At 43.5% G+C, this 23,372-nt stretch overlaps 1 protein-coding gene across 1 annotated transcript in view; it reads right to left on the bottom strand.

Moving 5' to 3' along the window:
• Positions 1-1,536: 1,536 nt before the first annotated feature.
• LOC145412381 (3-oxoacyl-[acyl-carrier-protein] reductase FabG-like) overlaps positions 1,537-23,372 on the bottom strand; it is a 392,048-nt gene continuing 370,212 nt past the window's right edge. The window contains exon 8 of the mRNA XM_080282270.1: positions 1,537-1,786. Within this exon, the coding sequence (XP_080138396.1) occupies positions 1,628-1,786 (159 nt within the window). The 3' untranslated portion in view covers positions 1,537-1,627. The remainder of the gene's footprint in view (positions 1,787-23,372) is intronic.

The raw sequence follows: 23,372 nt of genomic DNA, 5'->3' as shown, positions 1-23,372 counted from the left end.
GGTAAGTGACTAATGGAAGTTATTCCCCTTCCTCCACTTCTCTCCTTTTATCCATCTGTCTATAGCCAGACGCCATAATCCCATAAGGGGCGGCCGCTATCTCTGAGTTACTGGTTTTATGGGAAGGGACACTGACCCTCCGCCAACCCACTTGTCAACACGTAGGGAACAAGTGCAGGTTGGTTATATGGTTACCACCCAGCGCTGTAAATGGTTTCCTGGCATACAGAAAACCATTAGGATTGTCTCTCAATGTAAAGCCACCTGAAAAGGAATGAAGAGTAATAAGGAGTGACAGAAAAGATGGGAGAAACAGGAAGAGGACAGACACAGAAAAAGTGTGATAATGGTGAATGAAGAAGTAAGCAACAATACATCAAGTGACTGGATGATGGGATTATGCTGTAATTCTGGGTTCAAACCAGGGATCGGGTTCAAAACCGAGACTTGAATTTGGGCCTAAGTGGCTGATGGAAGAGTTGCTCTTCCCTACTTCTCTCCTCTTATGAAGCTATATATGGGTCATTTTTGCATCTCCCTCTCCCTCCGTTTCTCTGAACCCAGTATAGAGGATGGCTTAAGTGGGATGAAAATAATAAATTCTCACATGTCAAACTGCTGAGTAATCCCAGTATCTCAGTGATGAGGAGGATCCACAAAGTGTCCATTAGATTTGAAGCCATTCAAGTGAAGATTTACTATAATTATGATGCTATTAAAAGTTTTTTTTTTCTTTTTTTAAGAACCCCATGGTGGCATCCACGTTCCTCAAGGTCTTATGGGATTATAGAACATTGGATTTAACTAATTTTCAAATTAAAAGTTCTCTCTTTCCCTCAAGTAGTTTATTAGAGTGCATTTCCTGTTACATTATCAGACATTTTACCTGAATGACCTATAGCATAGTGCCATGGTGTTATCAAACACATGTACAAAATATACCCTGTACTACATTTATATCACAGTACACAGTCACGTCGTGTCTTTGATGTACATAATCCACAACTGTAAGTATAGGACTGAAGCGGTAGAGAGGCGGCCTGCTGTCCTGATGGACCCAGGATCGAATCCTGGCTGGGGCAGGGAACAGTTTAAGGATTTGAATTTCCTAAAACGCAGACTTTCCTGATCTACCAGATGACCCACCGACATGTCGTAAAAATACCCCCGCTAATACTTATACACCAATCCTGTATGAGACAGCCCTAGCATGTATTCAGTATGGATGGTGGGTGTTAGCGCCGAAGTGGTGACATGTGGAGGTGTAGGAGGACTACTGAGCCTTGGGATAGGTCACTGCCCCCGAGAAATAGGCCCTGAAGCCTTTGCCCAGACAAGTAAAAAACAAGCAAACAAAAAAAAAAAAGCATAATGGCTACGAACTCCTCTACATATACGGTACGCAAGAATGACTATCATGCATAGGTATCTGCAATGAAAACTAGTTTTCAAAAACACTATACTGTACTGTAAACCACAATCTCCAAAACTTTATTTCACTTCAGTAGAATGCATACATAATAAAAAGAAAAAAAAAAAAAGGAAAATTTACAACAATGCATATACACCATAAAGCCCTTGGAACAAAACAAAACACAATCTCAGGAGTGTTGAAAGCTGCATAGCACTAGCGTGGACACATGGCATGGCGGCCACCATCCACAGGTATAGTTGCGCCAGTGATGAAAGAAGCATCATCAGATGCTAAGAATGCTATGGCCATTGCCACCTCCTCTGGTTGTCCTGGTCGACCCAATGCATGTGTCTGTTTTGATCGCTCCAAGAACTGTCGAAAGAATAACAGGAATTTATAACAAACTGTCCACACTTTCTACTTAATTTATTCAAAAACATTATAAGTTACTGTTGTGCCCTAACTTATGTACACAAGCTCATTAGACTAAAGAAATACATCCACTTACGGGAAGCACTCACAGATGGCTTTAGCTAAGGTTATGGTGAAAGACTCTGTTGTAAAAATGAGGACAGAGTCGCCACTTGGTCATTCTGTTAAGCCAGTAGGATTAGGGTAGTACAGTAAACCCCTGATATAATGATCTAATTGGTACCAAATCTTTGACATTACAGCTAAGCACCATGCCGTCCGGTACTTTCCCAGGCGTCGTGGCTTTTACCAAACAAAGATCATTAACCTGTTCCATGCCGTGTCTGTACGTATACGGACAAACCAATAGTGTCAAAACTGCCAAGTCCATGTATATACAGACACGGTTTTCCTCACATTTGCATGAAATTATATGAGTGTGCCCTTAGTGTGTGACAGGAAATGGGACAACAGACACCTCTCCTCCCCTCCCATGCTCTATACCAATACTGTATTTAAAAAAAAAAAAAAAAAAAAAAAAGTGAATGTGAAAATACGTAAAATTAGCACGGAACCCCAACTTCCCATCATCATAGTTTTGACTGTGGTCATATTACATATACCAGGTTGCGTTTCCATGCTAAAAGTACTCCATGCATCCATCCACTCCACACCAAGATGGACTGTCTATCCACATCAGCTGATGACAGGATCTGAAAGTCGCCATCTGCTGCAAATCTGGGCCACGCCACACTGCCAAATATATTGCACTTTCCCCCAACTTCCAGTCAAAGTTGGAAAACTTCCAAGTCATGAACTAACTGACAGTGATGCATAAATAGTGTATATAATGAAAGTAATATAAACAAATATAGGCAAATACAGTAATCTCTTTAAGACCCGGACACCCAAGACCTGGACACCCCAAGTCCCGAACATTTAGGGCTTGGGTCCATTATTCCAAGTCTTGGATTATTCCCAAAGATATCTGGACAACTGGGACACAAAAAATGCCCAAAAAGCATCAAATTAAAAAAAAAGAAAAAAGCCAATATGTGTTCATTCCTACTCTAAATTTGCTGCACAGTGACGAACAGCTGTGTTTTGGCACGTAGTTCCAGCGACGTCTGCTAGAGCACCCCTGCATCCTCCCCATTTCCCACCTACCTACAGTCGTGACTGCATGCTCGTCACCATGTCTGCCCACATGCTCGCTTTTGTGGTGGTGCCCTACCTGCTGCAGGCCCTGCTGTTCCTCTGCTGCCTCTTACTCAAGTGTGTGACGATGGCCCTGCCACCCGAGAAGAGGAAACGGGTGGTTCTGACTCTAAAGAAGAAGAGTGAGATATTGGACAAGGTGGACACGGGATGGTCAACCTCCCACATCCTGGGACAAACTCACCTAGTACACGGCAGACTTTGCATCAAAGACCAAATGCAACATGCAGAGGAAGATACGTACCCTCCCGGGTTTGCAGAAGTCGACCGCTTCACGTTGATTTGGTATCGTCAACATGCTGCTTATGTGCTGGTGGTGGCACAGAGCTGAAGGCTGCCGCAGAGAAGTTCGCAAGGTTACACGACTCCCCAGACTTCACATCCTAGGGCTGTCTCTTCGCCTTCAAACCATGGTATGGCCTTAACAACCGAAAGGCCCATAGCAAAGCTTTGGACGCCAATGAGGATGGAGCAGAAGAGTTTCGGCAGAAGGTGAAGGGCTTGATCGACAGGGGGGACCTCACTCTCAGTCAAGTCTACAACGCTGATGAAACTGGTCTATTCTATCATTTGCTGCCCACAAACACCCCAGCAGAGAAGACGGAAAAGTATATACCTGGACGCAAGCTCTCCAAACAGCGGGTATCTGCTTTGTGTTGTGCCAGTGCTAACAGCATGCACCAGCTCAAGCCCGTTACTGTTGGCCGTGCAAAGCACCTCAGTGCCTTCGTGGGGTGATGGATGTCCTTCCTGTCATTTGGTACCATTCTGTGAAGGCTTGATTCACAGCCAAGATCTTCAAAGACTGGTTTCACCAGTACTTCATCAAGGATTCATCCATTATCAGACGAACACACTGGGAATCCCACGCACCCACGTAAAGGCTCTCCTTCTCCTGGACAATGCACCTACACGTCTGTCTGACAAGGAGTTGGTGGCTGAGAATGGCGCATTAGGTGCTTGTTCTTACCACCTAATACGACTGCTCTCATCCAACCACTGGACCAAGGAGTGATTGTGGCAACGAAGAGGCTGTACCATCGGAAGTACCTGGATGATGTGATGGTTGTTCTCGAGGACGAGGATGAGTGCAGAGAGGGATGGGACACGTGAGGCCACCAGACTTTGGAAAACCTTCATCACTACAACCTCAAGTCAGCCATCTACAACTGGGCCAGTGCATGGAGGGATGTCCATGTCAAGACTCTGGAAAGCGGTTGGTCTCGTCTGCTTCTTGGAACTGATGTGGTGCATGACTTTCTAGGTTTTGACGTGGATGACTTCCATGCGTGTCTTCGTGAGGCTGGCGATGAGGTGGATGTGAAAGAAGTGCATGAGTGGTTGGATTACGACAGGGGCGATCCTGGGTATCAGATCATGTCTGATATCGACATCGCATCTTCTGTTGCAGGTACATGTACCCAGCTGGAAGATTCTGATGAGGACAGCGACGATGATGCGAACTCCTCTCAGCACGCCATTACTCCAGCCATCCCCAAGCTGAACGCACTCCGGAAGCACGTTGAGTTCGTTTTTGACCTCCTGGAACACCCGGACTGCGACTGGGAGATAGGGCCCCTGGGACTTGTGAAGGAAGTGCGCACTTTTATGCAGCACATCAAATTGAAGTATGCAGAATAACTGAAACGAAATGGAGAGGTGAGAGTGTGAGAGAATGGGAGTATGGATGGGGTATATGTGCAGGAGTAGGTGAGAACGAGAGGGCAAAAGAAGGAGTATGTATAGTTGTAAGTAAAAGATGGAAGAGGAGCATAAGACAGTATGGATCAGTTGGGTCAAGGATTGTGTGGGTAGATTGAAAGTTGGAATACAAATGTGGGCGATTGTGTGTGTGTATGCACCAACGCAAGATCGTGCAAGCAGAGTGAGAGAAGAGTTCTGGACAAATGTGGAAGTGTGCATGGAAAAGTTTGGAAGGAATGAGAGAGTGTTTTTGATCGGTGATATGAATGGTAAAGTAGGGAATGTGAAGGTGGATGGAATAGTTGGTGAGTGGGGTGTGCCTGCTGAGATAGATGAGAATGGCAGTGCGTTAGTGGACATTTGTGCTGGGAGGGGGTTGGTGATAGCCAATACCCTCTTCAGGTGCAAAATGATCCACAGGTATACATGGTGAGTGATGAGAAGGGTGGGTGGTGAACTGAATGAAAGGAAGGCAATGATTGAGTATGTGTGTGTGGATGACAGGATGCGAAAATGTGTAATGGATGCAAGAGCTTATAGAGGTTGGGGGAGTGGACTTTCTGACCACTACTTGGTGGTGGCCAGAATCAAGGTCCAATTAGGATGGAGAAATAGAAGAAGGGAAGGACGGGAAGAAGGAGTATTTATTTGTAAGGAGAGTGGAAAGGTTACAAGAGGATGAGAAAAAGGCAGAGTATAAGAGAGAAGTGGAGGAACAATTGGGCAAATATGAATTGGAGCAGATGGGGGACGTGGAAGGTGTGTGCAGGATATTTACAGAAGAAATATGTGCAGCATGTGATTTGGTGTGTGGGATGAAGAGAAGACGGAGGGGTGTGCAAGGAACAGCGTGGTGGAATGAAGAGGTGAGACAGGCTGTGGCACAAAAGGAGAATGGATGAGAAACAGGGGCATGGAAGAAGTTGAGAGGTGGAAGAGAGAGTTATATGAAGAAAGAAAGAGGTGAAAAGATTAGTAAGAGAGAGTAAGAAGAGAGTGGATGAGGAATTTGGAAGGAACTTGAGTGCAAAGTGTACGGACTGTAAGAAAGTGTTCTGGAAAGAGGTGAAAAGAGTAAGACAGGGTGGAAGTGAAGTTAGCAGGGGAGTGAAAGATAAAAATGGTAGATTACTAGTGGAGAAGGGAGAAAAGTGAACAGATGGAGAGAACACTGTAAGGAATTGTTGAACATAAAGGATGGAAGTAATGCGAGTATAAGTGGCTGGGGAATGGCTGGGAGGAGGAGGTAGGTGAGAAGACAGGAAGAAATCAGTAGGATAGAAGTTGTGGAAGCAATGAAGAAAGTTAAATTGGGGAAAGCCCCAGGAATTGATGGAGTGTGTGGTGAAATGCTGAAGTATGGGTGAGAGATAATAGTAGAATGGATGTGGAAAATGTGCAGATTGGCCTGGGAGGAAGGTAGAGTCCCGGAGGATTGGAAGTCAGGTATAATTATTCCATTGTACAAAGGAAAAAGGGAAAAAGAAGTGTGTGGTAATCATAGGGGCATCTGTCATCTTAGTATAATAGGAAAAGTGTATGGTAGGATACTTATTGACAGAGTTAGAGAAAGAACAGAGAAATTAGTTGGAGAAGAACAGGGAGGCTTTAGGAAGGGAAGAGGTTGTGTAGATCAAATATTCATTCTTAGATCTTTAGTTGAAAAGTCTCTAGAGAAGGGAAAGAAGTTGTATGTGGCTTTCATAGATTTGGAGAAAGCATATGACAGGGTGGATAGACAAGGATTGTGGAAAGTATTAAAAATACATGGAGTAGATGGAAAGTTGTTGAATGCTGTGAAGAGTATGTATGATGGTGCTAAGGCTGCAGTGCGTGTGAATGGTGAACTGAATGAATTTTTCTTTGAAAGTTGGGTTGAAACAGGGATGTGTCATGTCTCCATGGTTGTTCAATCTGTACATGGATGGGGTAATAAAAGAGGTACAAGGTAGGATAGTGGATGTTGGAGTGGCCCTGGTGAGAGAGGATAGTGTTTGGAAACTCCCTGTACTGTTGTTTGCAGATGATACTGTGTTGTTGAGTGAAGACGAAGGGGAGCTGCAAGGCTTGGTGGATGAGTTTGGGAAAGTGTGTAAGAAACGGAATCTAAAGGTGAATGTAGGGAAGAGTAAAGTGATGGTCTTTGAGAGAGGTGAAGTCAGTGAATGTACAGCGAGGTTGGATGGTGAGAAATTGGAAAATGTGAGTATAAGTACTTGGGTAGCGTGATGAGTAAGGATGGAGGTTTGGAGGGTGAAATGCTTGAAAGGGTACAGCAGGGAAGAAAGGCTGCTTGTTCCTTGAAAGCAGTGATAAGAAGCAGGGAAGTGAGCATGGAAGTGAAAAAGTTACTACATGACAGTATTGTGACACCAACGCTAATGTATGGAAGTGAAGCTTGGACGTTGCTGGAAGGACATAAGTCAAGAGTGAGAGCAGTGGAAATGAGTTATTTAAGAGAGGCCTGTGGAGTCACTTGGAGAGACAGGTTGACAAATGAGGATATAAATGAGCGTTGTGGTGTGGATGTGGATGTGATAGGAAGCGTTAGGAGGAATACACTGAGGTGGTTTGGCCATGTGGAGAGGATGGAGGGTGTAAGACTGACGAAGAGAGTGTATGTGAGTGCGGTGGAGGGGGGAAGAGGGAAGGGGAGGCCGAGGATGAGATGGAGGGATGGGGTGGAGAGGTATATGAGAGAGGGGGGTGTGAGTTGGGAGCAGGGCAGTGAAATGGCGGGGGACAGGGCGACGTGAATGCGATTTGTTTGTGGCCACCCCGAACGGGATTAAGGCGTCTGGCAATAGATAGATATCAACAATCGCCAGTATCACCGTACCTTTCATCAATCAACCACTGACAACTTTTTCAGGCCCATGACCCCCGCCGTGCCCAGCTCTGGCTCCACACCACTGCCTCACCAAGACCTGCCTCCTACCTCCGAGCCACAGCCCAGCACATCGGCCATGGTGGGGTCTTCACTGGACGTGAGTCTGCGCCTATCTTCAGAGTCCTCTGTAGTGGGTAACCCATTACCACGTCCCAGCGATGCACCCCTGAGCCACCTGGCACACCTACTCTCTGGCTCTGACAGTGAATAAATTGCAATACCTCGCTACTAGACCACATGGAAATTTAAAGTGTTGTGCAGTGTTAAGAAATTAGAATTCAGAGTGCAACGGATTAAGTGCAACACTGGTATGCTACAAGTGGTGTGGTGCAAGTAAGAACAGAATTTGCAGTGTTAAACAATTATAATTCACAGTGCAAAGGATTAAGTGCAGGGCAACACTGGATTACTGTACGTGCTTCAAGTGCACCTTCACCACTGTCACAGTCACAGAGGAGCCGGGTTAATCTTCACGATGGCCATGGACATGTCGGAAGTACCCTGTACACTGCTAAATATTTTCCTTACTTCTAATTTCTCATTCTCTGGTTCCTTTTCATTTATTTTATGGTATCTGTCCCTTATTTGTGTAAAAAGGGTCTTCAATAGGTTCTGTGCATGTCCAGTAGGGAGTTATTTAGGTGGCTTTCAAAGTTAGGTTTGGTTGGGGTCTATAAGTACCTGTCCAGGGGCATTTTTCCCAAGTCCCGGACAAGACTAAGTCCCGAATGTTGCTTTGGCTCTATTATGTCAGATCTTGGAGGGATTACTGAAATTAATCATAAAATCAAGTACCAGTTAATGTACGGAAATTGATGTAAAAAAAGTGTGATTTACTGTAACTAATGTGACTGTGGGCAGCATGAGTGCTTACTGTGCCTTATGCAAATGTTTAGAGTGCATTATACCAATATAAAAAAAAATGAATGTGAAAATACACAAAATTGGCACGGAACGCCAACTCTCCATCATCACAGTTTTAACTGTGGCCGCATTTTGTAAAGCAGGTTGCGTTTTCATACTACAAGTACTACATGGAACCATCCACTACACAACAAACTGGACTACCTACCCACATCAGCCGCTAGTGGAATCTGAAAGTGGACATTTGACGTAAATCTAGGCATGCTGGACCAAAACGCCTGTTTTCAGGCGAAAAACAGCCACAGTGAGCACTTTTACTATCCATCATTCAATCCTATGTTGTCCCATGAGGAGCGTAGGAGCCCGAAGCTAGGAAAGCTGGTCCTGATATTTAAGAGTTACTTTGACCACTTTTCAGGTCTGTTTGTGGGAGAAAAAAAAAAAAGTTGAAAGTGGCTGGCATTCTAGGTACGTCGGCCTCCCAGAACCTAGGCAATCCGGGCACAAAAGCCAACAGAGGCTCCAGCACGGAACGGGTCTAAATGGCTCTCTCTCTCTCTCTCTCTCTCTCTCTCTCATTAAATGCTCTATTTACTAACTTATCAGTTAACTTAGGCGGTGTTCTGCGGGATGTGGAGGTGTGTGTGTGTGTGTGTTCTTACCTAATTCATACCTAATTGTATCTTTACAGGAATGAGTCAAGCTCGTACTGTCCCGTGTCTTGAACTATATTTATCGTACATATCCTTAAATTTGTGAATTGTTTTGGCACACACTATTTCATTCGGTAGTGCATTCCACTGATCAATTGCTCTGTTTGGGAAACTGAATTTCCTCACGTCTTTATCATCTCTCTTCTTATGCAGTTTTTTGCTGTGTCCTCTTGCTGATGCTTCCCCATATGTTAAGTAATCATTTATGTGTATTTTCTCCTTTCCTGATATGCATTTATATAGCATTATCATGTCACCTCTTTTCCTTCTCTCCTGTAGTGTTGGTAGATTCAGTTTATTTAGTCTTCCTTCGTGTGTGTGTGTGTGTGTGTGTGTGTGTGTGTGTGTGTGTGTGTGTGTGTGTGCGTTCTTACCTAATTGTATCTTTACAGGAATGAGTCAAGCTCGTATTGTCCCGTGTCTTAGACCATATTTATCGTACATATCCTTAAATTTGTGAATTGTTTTGGCACACACTATTTCATTCGGTAGTGCATTCCATTGATCAATTCCTCTGTTTGGGAAACTGTAATTTCCTTACGTCTTTATTACCTCTCTTCTTATGCAGTTTTTTGCAGTGTCCTCTTGCTGATGCTTCTCCATATGTTAAGTAATCATTTATGTCTATTTTCTCCTTTCCTGATATGCACTTATATAGCATTATCATGTCACCTCTTTTCCTTCTCTCCTGTAGTGTTGGTAGATTCAGTTTATTTAGTCTTTCTTCGTAGCTTAGGTCCCATAAGCTTGGTATCCATCTTGTAGCGGCCCTTTGGACTTTTTCAATCTTGTCTATATGCTTTTTGAGATGAGGACTCCAGACTATTGATACATATTCCAGGGTTGGTCTAATGAATGATGTTATTATCCTTCTTAGCATGTCTTCATTTATGTATGTGAATGCTATTCTCATATTTGCAAGCAGTGTATACATGTTCCGTACCTTCTCGCTGATGTGGTCAGCCGGAGATAGTCTGTTATTGATAATCACACCTAGGTCTTTCTCTCTTTCTGATGTGTATAGGGTTTTATTTCCTAACTTATAATCCCAATCAGGTCTTTTTCCACTTTTACCAAACTTGATTACATGACACTTGTCCACATTGAATTCCATTTGCCATGTACTACTCCATTCATGAAGTTTATTTAATTCTTCTTGTAGCTCCCTACAAGAGTCTGTGCTAGTAATTCTCCTTTGTATTTTTGCATCATCTGCAAACATATTCAGATAGCTCTCATTTCCAGTGTTACTGTTTATATCATTTATGTACACTAGAAACATGATTGGTGCCAGCACCGAACCCTGTGGTACTCCACTAGTCACTTCTTTCCATGATGAGTAGTTTCCTCTTAGTACTGTCCTCATTTCTCTTTTTATGAGAAAGTCTTGCATCCAACAAAACAGTTTGCCTCGAATTCCTCCTTGATGGTACAGCTTCCATAAAAGTCTTTGGTGTGGTACTGTGTCAAAAGCTTTCTTGAAATCTAAATAGATACTGTCCACCCATCCTTCCCTTTCCTGTATTGTGTTTGTTACTCTGTCATAGTAGCTCAACAGATTAGTAACACATGATTTTCCTTTTCTGAAACCAAACTGTCTTTCTGTTATCATACTGTGTTCTTCTAGAGGATTTACCCAAGCTTTTCTTATAAGTTTTTCAAATACCTTGCTTACAACACTGGTCAGTGATACTGGTCGGTAGTTGAGAGGATTTTGTCTATTTCCTTTCTTGAATAAGGGGACTATATTTGCTTTTTTCCAAATATCAGGTAGTTTCCCTTGACTCAAGGATTTCTTGAAAATTAAAAATAATGGTTTACTTAACTCCTTTGTACATTCTCGTAACACCCAACATGAAATTTCATCAGGACCACTTGCTTTTCCTCTGTCTAATCTACTAAACTCCTCCTGTATTACTTTTTCTGCTAATTGTATATCTGGTAGTATGTGTGGACATGCATGTTCCACATAGTCCCTCTCAAAATTTTTTTCTTCTATAAAAACTAATTGGAAATTCTTATTTAGTATTTCACAAATATCTTTCTCTTGTGCATAAGTGATTCCCTCGTCCGTGATGGATTGTATTATATCTTTTACTTTGGTTTTGCTTCTGATATAGCTGTAAAACAGCTTTGGTTGATCACTACTTTTATTTATTATATCCTCCTCAAACTGTTTTTGGGCTTCCCTCCTTATTCTTGTATAGTCGTTTCTTGCCTCTTTGTAATTATTATACGCCCTTTCACTATTGTGTCTTCTGTATCTATTCCACAACAAATCTCTTCTTTCTTTTGATTTTTTACATTCTGTATTGAACTATTTCTGTATTTTCTTATCTGCTTCTTTGTGCTGTGGGATGTACTTCTGGACTCCTATTTCATAAAATTCACAAAATTTTTTATATACAGCATTTAAATCTTGTCCTCTAAGCTCATTTTCCCAATCAACTTCTAAGAAATACTTCTTTAGGTCTTGATAATTTCCCTTTTATAGTTTAGGTTCTTTTTGTAACTGTCATTGCTGTTTACTATGTCATATGCTATCCTGAAGCTATAATTTAGTACTGCATGATCGCTTTTGCCGAGTGGAGGGTGATATATTAAACTGTCAATGTCATTTTCTTGCCTAGTAAATATTAGATCTAGCACTGAAGGTACATCAAGTCCTCTTTTTCTAGTGGTTTCCCTCACATGTTGCGTTAAGAAAAACTCTTGTATGAGATCCAGGAGCTTTTGGTCCCAACAGCTTTCTTGGCTATTTATATCTAGAGTATTCCAATTTATATTTGTATTGAAATCCCCAGTTAGTATAATTCTTTCCGATTTCTCTTCCATTTTATGTAGCAAGGATCTTATACTCTGAATTGTACTCTCTGCCAGGTCCTCATATTCGTCTCTTTCCCATGTGTTTGATCTGGGTGGCATATACAAATTGGCTACAATTACTTTACCTTCAGATGTGTCGATCTCTACTGCAATCAGTTCTACTTGTGATGGTATATCTAGGTTTATTTCCTTGACTTTTAGATTTTTCTTAGTTAATATTATAATTCCTCCTCCTTTTTTTAAATTTCTGTCTCTTCTCCATATATTGTATTCCTCTAAGTTTAGTATGTCATTGGATATCCTTGGTGTTAATTTTGTCTCAGTTAGGCATATTATTTGTGGTTCATTTTCTCTGACATAATCATTCATCTCTAGTAATTTAGATACCATTCCATCCACATTTGAGTACATCAACTTTATCATCTTGTTTATATACTTGTCATGACATGGTTCTACTAACTTCCTCCTTTTTCTTCCATCCTGTTTGTGTACCACTTTCGTACCTGCAATCCTATTACTTTGTGTGTGTGTGTGTGTGTGTGTGTGTGTGCAGAGACGTCACGCTGGTCGGTGTTTTCCATGTGTCCATTCTTTTACCGAATAAAATTTGTTAAATGAACGTAACGTTCAGCCAGCTCAAGATGGGTCATCAAAACCAAAATTTATTAGAAGATGGTTCGGTGTATTGAGGATTTACTGTATTTTATATATGGCTATGTAAGGAATACATATTCTAGAAATTAAGTGTTGTGCCGTAGGATTAGGCCTAGGTTAATGTTTGTATCCGGAGATGCCATGAACATCTGGAAATTCTGGCATGTGTGTTTTGTTTTCCTTCTATTTTACCTTAGGAATTAGTTCTTGTCATTGTTGTTAGGTATTGTTAATTTATGTGCATTATTGCACCAGAAAATGTGAGTTCTCAAGAAAAACATATGGACTGCGCTAGTAGGGGGGGACAGGGGGAGGGTATATTGCGCAACCCTCCCCACTTGGAATTAATCAGCCAAGAGTGACAGACCGAGTGTGCTGTGTGCGGGAGTTCTGTTTTTCATCAGTGAACTGTCAGTCAGTCAATCAATGTGAGAGTTCAGTGAGTTCACCAGACAAGAAAAGACAGAGTTGTGTTTTCAAATTCAGTTCAGTTTAGTGAATTAGCCAAGATGATGACAGAGTTCAGTTTTCATCAGTGAGTCTGTGACAGTTAGTGAATCAAATAGTGAGAGTAATCAGAGAAAGATGGAGTGGTGAGACAGTCAGTAAGGCCTCTTTCACACAAGGCCACCGGTGGCCACCACCAGTGGGTGCAATTAGTTGCCTCCCATAGTTTTCAATGGAGCCTTTCATACGAGGCCACTGCGGTTGCCCGGCCGGCAACCAGCTCCTGGCAGTGGCTCGCTCGCGCAACCAGTGTCCGCCACTGGCAGTTGATGCCACTCGCTGTAATGCATTTTTTCAAATCGAAGCTTTCATATGGCTACACTAGTTGCTGGCCCCTTCACGCTGGGCCACCAGTGGCGGCCATCGGTGGCCTCGTGTGAAAGCGGCCTAAGAGTTAGTCAGCCAGTGAAGGAGTGGTAGTGAGTGAATGGCAGAGTTAACACAGGAGCGAAAAGTCAGTGTTTTGCAAGAGTACCTCAGCTGTGGTTAGAAGGAATCAAACTGGGAAGCATTCATCTGCCTCTGACTAACCACATGGCCGATCTGTGTCGTTTTCTACGTATCAATGGAACCCTAAGGTTGTCAACAGGTGTCAGGTATGGGGATATATTCTGAGAGATGGTGGTGTGGACAGGGTCCCAAAACGGTGGACGTATCTCTGGTAGATCTACTCATAATGTTCAGAACACAGCAAGAACAAAAGGAAGATATATGTGCAATGTTCAGAGCACAGCATGAAGAACTTAAGAAACAACAGTACAGCAAGAAAAACAAAAGTAGAGCACTGCAAGAACAAAAAGAAACCCAAGCACAACACTATGCAAGACTAGAGGAACAGCTAAGTGGGCAAAGGCGAAAGCTTCACAAGCTACGAGAGGAATTTGACGAGAGAGGGGCCAGGCTTGGAATAAGGAGTTTCAGGAGCATCGTGAGAAGTGGTATGGACAGCTGCAGGATGTGACCAGGAAACTGAAGCAACAACAAGAGGTGGTATTCAGTGAGGTAGAGTGAACAAGGGATCAGGTCTGAGAAGTGAGGAAGAGGTTTCCTGTATCGTGGAGGATAAAGTGAGAAATACCGTACTCATCACCGCAGAGAGAACGAGTGCATTCAGAATTGCTATGCAATACAAAGTCCCCTACCAGATGATAATCATACATATGTAATTGACCTTAGGTGTAGATGGCTGGTTGTTCCACACGACACACCATCAGGGTATGGGGAACAATTGAGTGAAGGTATATCAAAATCTGTCCATGCACGTGGAAGTTACAGAGCAGACATGAATGTAGGTATGGCTGTTAACCCCCACCACACTAATTCTTATCAACCTGATTACCTTCCCTGAGTCATTGTTTTGGGACTTTTTTTTTTTTTTTTTGATACAGGCATACCCCAATTTAACGATGCAATTAAGTAAAAACCCATCGCTAGGTGGCATATCGTACCTCAGGGCTGATTTAGCACATAAAGTATAGGGATGCGTTTTTGAGCCTTGAGTTCCCCCCCCCCCCAAGTCCAAAACTCATCCAAATGAGTCCAAAAACAAGTTTAAAGCCAATCTAAATGGCCTAACAGCTGTCAAGGAAGCTAACCTAAGCCTAACACTTTTAAATAACTCACTAAAACCAATAAATAAAATCTGAAAATCGTCACATATAAGTCTGGAAAAAATCAGGCTAAGTAAACTGTACCCCAAAATGACAATGTTCACCCCACCTATGGCTAAAACACATTAATCTAAGTCTAAAAAAAGTTTATAAATCAACCTAAACACAAAATTTTAGTCTAAAATATCATCAAAATTGGTAAAAAAAAAAAAAAAATCAAAGCCCATCGTTAAACCGAGGTTTGCCCATCATTAAGCAGGGTATGGTAGTACTTCTACCCCCATTGTTAAGCCAGGGTATCGCATCTAAGGATATCGTATACTGAGGTATTACTGTATGTGATTTATCGATCGATGATGCGATCGGGATAGCCTGTTCCAAGGCCCCTCTTTATGTAGTTTTAGCTACTGTTCTGGTTGCTGAACTCCTTTATTTTCTCTCTCTTATTTTCCACCATTTTTTTTTTTAATTCCTTTGTATTTTCGAAGCATTTTTCCTTGAACAGCCCGAATGTAAACATGATTTATCGATGGCACAGTTTTCATCAACGCCTGAAATATTTACTCTCTAAGGTTTTCATAATTATTAATATTTATTTAAAATTATTATTATGTACTCCATGATAGGTTAGATGGCAGATCAATGGTCAAACACGAAATGTTCTGTACTGAGTCGCCTAGTTGTCCACAATGTTTTGTACCTCGTCTGATGGGTGAGAATCCGTACCCAAAATGACAGTGTTCACTCCACCTATGACTAAAACATTAATCTAAGTCTAAAAGCAGTTTATAAAATACCTAAACACAAAAATTAAGTCTAAAATATCATCAAAATCGGTAAAAGAAAATCAAAACCCATTGTAAAACCGGGTACAAGACCACAATAGGCGGGGTAGGGTGGTACAGTACTGTATTTCTACCACCACTATTCAGGGGTATCGCATATAGGGGTACTGTATATCGGGGTTTGTCTGTATTAAGTTGAATTTTTGTCATCAGATGAAGTGTTTCTGAGCTCAAACTCTTCATCACCCTTGTCTTTTTGTAATTTATGTCTCTTGGGTGAGTGTGAGGACAGCAATAAGTCATCAGCACAGTAGAAGGTAGGCTGGTGTGAATCCGCCATTGCTGGACTAAAACGAGAAATGAATTCCTACATATGCGGTATTTGGCAACTGCAGTGTGGCAAGGTTTGGCAACAGCTCTGGTGGTTTAGAGGGAGACTCAACGCTCCCATGGAAACCACTGATGCTTCTTTGTGCTTAAAATTATGGCACAGAGACCCATCGCCTCATTTGAGGCAATCAGCGTGGTCAGGGGTGGCTTGCTTTTCTGAATTACTAAATATGCTGTATTTGGGAATTGCGGTATGGCTGGTCTTGGCAACACCTCTGATGTCATAGAGGGAGAGCCAATGTTCCCATGGAAATCACTGATGCTTCCTCATGCTTGAAATTATGGCACGGAGATCCATCACCTCATATGGGGCAATGAGCATGGACAGGGATGGCCTGTATATCGTCTCATATGAAGCAATGGCGTGCCGAGTGTTACGTATGACAGCACCTGATCTTGTCTGAACCCAAAGTATGACCTTAACCATGGGAGTAGATGGTTGTTGTTGCAGCGATACACCGTCATGGTATGGGGAACAATTGTGTCAAGTTATATCAAAATCTGTCCAAGCACGTGGAAGTTACAGAACAGACAGCACCTGACCTTGTTTGAGCCCCAAGTGTGACCTTGACCTTGGGAGTAGATGGCTGGTTGTTGCACACAGCATACACTCATGGTGTGGGGAACAAGTGTGTGATGTCAAATCAAAATCTGTCCATGCATGTGGAAGTTACAGAGCGGACACAAAATTGCAGACGTACTGATGTACTAACGGAACATGCAACCTATAGTCCCCCAGGTTTGATCGGTAAGGGACTAATAAGTGACCACTTAAGAGAAGTGATAAGAGGTTTCCTGTTCAGTGGAGGATACAGTAAGCAGTGAAATACAAAGCGAGGTAGAAAGAATAAGCAACCAGGTAAGAGAAGTGAGGGAAGAGGCTTCCTATATAGTGATGGATAGAGTGAGAGGTGAAATACAGGAAGTGAGTAACAACCTCGTCAAACAATGTTTGATTAAGAGTCAGCACCCAGCACACCTCTTAGTGTACAGAGGGGGGTAGTGAGATGGTGAATTCCAAGGCCCCTGAATATTTCCCTGTGAGTCAATAGCAGGGTCATGCAAGACGTTATGCAAGCGCTAGTGAAGAAAATGCCTCAAGATTTTGATATGGAGGTGTTTTGGGAGGCTTACCACACCCAGTTTGAGCTCTCAGCCTATCGGAATGGGTGGCATGACCAGCAGTTGCAGTTCAGCTGGCCACCAGCCTTCAGGTTCTGGCATGGAGGTCCTTGCACAACTGGATGATGAAAGTCAGATTGCCTACCACAAGCTGGGACAGACGTTGGAGCAGAGGTATGGGAAAATACACCAAGGGGAGATCTTCAGGTCCCGGGTCCAGTGAAGAACATGGGTACATTTAATGAGAAGAGGGATCAATAATATGAAGATGGCAGCAGAATCAAGATGATGGCAAAGTGTTGGACTTGTAGACAACAGGGACACCTGAAAAAGGACTGTAAATGGAAGATCCAAGAAAAGATGGAGCAGGCCCCTCCAGAGGGAAACTAAGGAAGGCTTGTGCGATGAGGCAGCAGCCAGTCAATCAGAGGCTTCACCAAACCTGTTTCAGCGGTCTGCCACCAGGTGGTCTAGCGTCGCCCAGCCTCGATTAAATATTTTTGCTGGGTTTTAAAGACCTGTGAAATTGTTCCTAATACTAAGTTTATAATAATACTGCTATTTACAGGAATATTTTTTCCTATTCAATCAAGCGCATATATATATATATATATATATATATATATATATATATATATATATATACCTGTAAAGAAAGAATAACCAGGCTTTCAGAGAATCTTAGCTTGGGGACTAAAATAGTGTGCTGTCTGTTTACATATATGTGAATAAATCCTGCGCAGTTAGTAAAAGGAGATTACCTTCAGGACTTCTGATGTGTGTGTTTTAGCATGCTTTAAAGCAGTAAGCAGTTCCACTGAAAATAATGTACTGAATGACTGCTTAGTTGGTGAGTCAGCCATATTAATCCAAACAGACGGCAGTGCGGTACGACACTATAATTATAATAGGGTACGAGGAGCTGAAATTTAAACTTACTAAACTGTGCAGTGGAGCCAGGGAAACATTTAAAAGAATTATTTGTTTGACTTTGGTTACTAAGATGACCAAGACGTCCAACAGGTCCGTAATGTTAGGAAAAGTCATACGTCAGGCAGGGCGGCATATCAAAGGTGTTGCTAAGTATGCGGCTACACATCTATTCTCTTTTGCGGATACTAACGAATGACAAATATTTTAATTACTGTTATTTTGCTTTATGGATGGTTCTAGTAAAATTGCCTAGGTTTTGTCTCTAAGTTATGCTTACAGAGATGAGTAAACTAACAAAACCGGAGTTTACCAAATGACACTTGTAATACATTATATATAATCAAAGCTCCCATATTGTAATTTCTTTGTAGCATATCATGCCATCTGGGTAATTTGATGAGTAAAATATGTTTTGAGGTGTTTTACTTTGTGTCAAAATTAAAATGAAATTAAGCACTGGCTACTTTTCCAGTACTTACCCCGCATCAGAGCTGGGCGATGGAAGCGAACCTAGTGGCAGATTCTGAAACAGGATCTGGTGAAGTCTCTAATTGCAAGAGTGCCCCACATGTGACCTTGTGCAAGAGGGTTTCTTCAGCAAGTTATCAGGAGGATGGTGTGACCAAGTAGCCTGCCAAATGACCGATGACACTGGCTCAGAGAAGACTTTGGCACGGCTGGATGTGGCGAGTCATCGGCAGCTTCCAGGGACTTTGCAGCGGCTGAGTGGAGTCACAGGGCACTGTGCTGAGCTTAGGAAACCAGTGAATGTCAGGATACAGCTGAGAGGGAAGGAAGGGACCCCGGTTGCATACAGTATGTTGCCGATATCAAGGACCTTTGCATCCTGGGCATAGACTACCTGGTGTCCTGTCACTGCCTGCTTGACTTCCATTCGATGCAAATGCGGCTAGGAGAAAGAAGTGTTTTGCTGAGGGCCATGGAGCACTGAAGTCTACTACTGACAACCAGACAGACTATTGTACAGCCATCCCCCCTGTACAACCATCCCCCGAGTCAGAGATGCTGCTGCCCTGCAAGATCTACAACATGCTGCACACTTCCCTGGGACTGGTGGGGCACAGAGGCCATGTCATGATAGAAGGGGGCGTGACAGTGGGCTGGACCTTAGTTGACCCTATGGCAGAGGTAACAGTTGTCACAGACAATTTTTTAATTCGTCCTAAGAAGATACATCAAGGCACAGCTGTGGGTTTCTGTCAAAAAGTCGATCACGAACCATCAAGATGACAGGCAAGAGGAGTACAGTTCATTTCCAGGAAGAATTACCCAACCACTTGTGGGATCTGTTTGCCAGGAGTGCCCGGTGTCTGGAGGAGCCACAGACGAAGCAGATGGAGGGGCTCTTGGTGAGGCATGTTGATGTATTTTCCACAGAGACCTGGACCTAGGAAATGCACTTGGAGTGGAGCTATGGAGCTGCTGAACATCAGAGATGAATGAAGGGCCCAGGAGAATGATGGAGTGGACAGCACTGGCGATCCAGTTCTTCACACCGTGGGACCTAGACAGTAGAGAGGAAACAGCAACAACCCATTAGTCTGAAAGTTTATGCTGTATATACATGTACACAGGTATGATTAGGTGATTGTGTCTGGGACGACACAGTTTTCAGGGAGGGGCAGTGTTATGTAAGTAGGATTAGGGTAGTGTTTTTAAAATGCCCGGAATAACCTTGGAGGACATTACAACACCGGAAATAATAACTGAGGGCATCACGACACCCCCAGGAGTTGCCTACAGAGGGGCGGACAGAGCGCAGCCCGACTGCAGGCGCCAGGGACGTAAGTCCGCCAGGGCCACGTGTCCCTATGACCCGGAACTCGCCCGCCGCCAACATAGCAGGAAATGGAGACTACCTTGCAGGGGAGCTGACCCTCGACAGGATTGGGGTGGAGCTATTATTCTAGCTCCAGGAAGCACCCCAGCGATGGCCAGTAGCCGCGCTCTTTTTGAGACGGCCTGCAGCCGCTCACCTCTTCTTCAGGAGATGGCCAGAAACCGCTCCCGCCTTCGTCAGGAGACGGCCAGTAGCCGCTCTGAAGGTGCCCTAGAGATGGCCGGTAGCCACTCACCCCTCTTTCAGGAGATGGCCAACAGCCGCTCCCACCTTCGTCAGGAGACGGGCAGAGCCGCTCCTCTGTCAGGTGCTGCCACACCCCCACGACGTGACATCCTCCGGGAGGAGGGTCCCAGTCCCGAGGACCTGTGGAGAGGCCCTGTGCTATCCCCAGGGTTGTACTCCGCCCAGCTGGCTCCAGAGGGACCCTACCTGATGGACTCTGATGACGACCGACTCCGCAGTTTACTCCTGACAGCGTCCCCCATGGCAGGAGACTGCAGCCACCGGGACCCCGAGGCCACCTCCAGGACCCCCAGGCGAGGCCTCTCCCCACCCCGATGGAGACGGCCCTCATTCTCCATCAGGCGCATAAGTGAGCGCTTCAAGAGGTTGTTCGGCCCCAGCCCTAAGGACCGCACTCCAACTCCCAGCCCTGACAGTGCAGGGCCCTTCGTCGTCCACAGCCCCGGACGAGAGAGGACGCCCCTGTGAGTGATCCCGTGGCCGCTGGATACAGAGGTCACAGGCGGGACTCAGCCCCCATCAGGAGTCAGGCTGTGAGTCCTCCCACCGCCCCCCACTAATCACGTCGCCACCCCACCGACAGTGAGTGACAGTGAAGAGTGCAGTGACAGTGTAATAGTGACTGGAATATCGGGCAGTGTATTATCAAAGGGAACATCAGTCCAAGGCCTATTAATGTGATAATTATGATTTGGACAAACAGTGACATAGGAAAGTAAGAAGAGAGATCTAATAAGAGTGCAGAGATTTCAGTGAACCTAAGACTCGGCCTTCATAGTGTAATTCCTCTGTACTGCAAGACCAGTGAAATAATTGCCCAGCCTAAACACAGTCTTTATTTCCCTCCAAGTGACAGTGATCTATTCCCCTACCCAAATTACTACCAAACACTGTTTATTATGCCATTCACCTGCTATCCTGAACTATTGTCTAAAGAGTATCCTGTGCGATACTAGTACATGACTTATAATTACCCAGATTCCTGTTGTTGTGACATCTACCTGTTCCACATATAGAATTAGTCAATACACGTGTAAGGTTGTTGCCTTGAGTTTCTGTGTCCTGCCTCTCTCTTATTTGTATAAGCTCCGGTCTAGAAATGGAACTCAACTGCACCCTAGGCGTTCAAGGGACGGGAAGCTGACCCTTAAACACCTAGCGTAAGTTTTATATCTGGAGATATGAGGAATATTCCACAACTTAAGTGTTAAGCCATAGGATTAGGTTAATATTTGTATCTGGAGATGTGGGAAACATTCAGGAACTTTCAGCAGGTGTGTTTTGTTTTCTTTCTATTTTACCTTAGGAATTAGTTCTTGCCACTGTTGTTGATGCATTGTTAATTTAAGTGCATTATTGCATCAGAAAATGTGAGTTCTCTACTGGAACGTTCTGGGCTGTGCTAGTAGGGGGAGCAGGGGGGGAGGGGTATTTTACACAACCCCCTCCCCTGCTTGGAGTTAGTCAAGAATGAAAGACCGAGTGAGTTGTGGGCAGGAGTTCAGTTTTTCATCAGTGAACAGTCAGTGAGTCAGTGACACAGTTCAATGTGTTCATCACAGAGGAACAGAGTTGTGTGAGAGTTCAGTTTATCGTCAATGAAGAGTCAGTGAGTCAAAGACAGTGAATCAAACAGTGAGAGTAATCAGTGAAGGATATGCTAATCACACAGAGAGTCAGTCAGCCAGCAAATGAGTCGTTGTGAGTGAAGGATGGAGTTTACATGGAAGAGAAAAGTCGGTGTTTGCAAGTGTACCTCAGTTAAACTTAGAAGTAATAAAACTAAAATGGTCATCTGCCTTTTGTTAACTACCTGGCCCGATCTAAGTGTCTTTCCCGATGTATCAACAGGACCTTAAGGCTGTACGATAATAATACGACTGAGTTGGTACTTTTGATACTGCAGGTTCAAATCTCTGGGTAGCAAGAGGAGACACATTGGGATTTTATGTGTGTTAACACTTTCAGTACTCCGCCAATATGCCACAAGAACATCCTGCTGCCAATACTGTACACTATATGAGAGTATCAAAATGGTGGCATGACAAAGGTGGTCTGTGATGTAAACATAAGCTTATGGGGACTATCCTAGCTATGAGGATTACATGGTTCTACTACAATGGGACACAGAGCCTCTGTCCAGAATTATTCTACATGGTTCTGCTACAACGGGACATAGATCCTCTGTCCTGAAGTGAAAAATCATACAAAAAAGTGTGCTCTGGCATGAAGGGCATGAAAGTGCAAGCCATGTGAAATGAATTTTGAACTGGTACTGAAATTAGAGATGAACTGTTCCCTGGACGTCATATGATTAATACAAATTTCCCCACTTACTCCATTTACATTAAGTACATCATATGAGGTCTGCTCAAAGTATCCAACCTTAGGCTCTAAAAAACTACATAGCTAATCTGTTGAGCTAGGACACTAATCCCCCGCAAAGCAGGCCCCTTCTGACTTGACATGCGTAGCCTAGTATTCTCTCCACTGCCTGAAACATTTTTCAAATGTAGGTTTTTGGTATCTCCTGCAGATGCTTCATCGCATTTGTCATGATCTCTTTTCTTGCCTCAAATTTGGAACCCTTCAGCGGAGTTTTGAGCTTGGGGAATAATTGAAGCCAAACGGAGCCATGTCTGGTGGGCAGGGAGCCTGCCAGACATGAGGGATTTTATGCTTGTCCAAAAATTCATGAATCTCTTGAGAAGAATGGTTCAGCTTCTAACTTGCTGCTTTCCAAAGGTCTAGTCTCATTTTCTGAACTGCATCATGAAGATGACGGATAACATCGAGGAAGTAATGTTTGTTGACAGTCTGTCCTGGTGCGTATTCGTGATGCACAACACCACGGATGTAAAAAAAAAAAAAAAAAAAAAAAAAAAAAGTCAACATCAGTGCATTTCAATTTGCTACAAACCTGTTGTGCTTTTTTTTTTTTTTTTGGCTGAGGCGTCCCTGCATGCATCCACTGGAACAAATATGCTTTGGTTTCTGGGTCGTACCTGTACTGTACACCCAAGTCTCACATCCAGTGCTAAAAGTCTTCAGAAAGTCTGGATTGCAATTTGCATACTCCAACATGTCATGAGCAATGTTAATCCGAGAGAAGAGGCCATGACAAATGTAACAAAGCACTTGCAGTAGATACCAAAAACCGACTATGAAAAATGTTTCAGGCAGTGGAAAGAATGCTGGGCTGTGTGTGTCAAGTCAGAAGGGGC

Source organism: Coenobita brevimanus, chromosome 93 (genome assembly GCF_032717465.1).
Source record: "Coenobita brevimanus isolate Jiangsu-jjx chromosome 93, ASM3271746v2, whole genome shotgun sequence".
NCBI lineage: Eukaryota > Metazoa > Arthropoda > Malacostraca > Decapoda > Coenobitidae > Coenobita > Coenobita brevimanus.
Note: the sequence above shows the minus strand (reverse complement) of the source record. Positions and strands in the feature narration are given on the sequence as shown.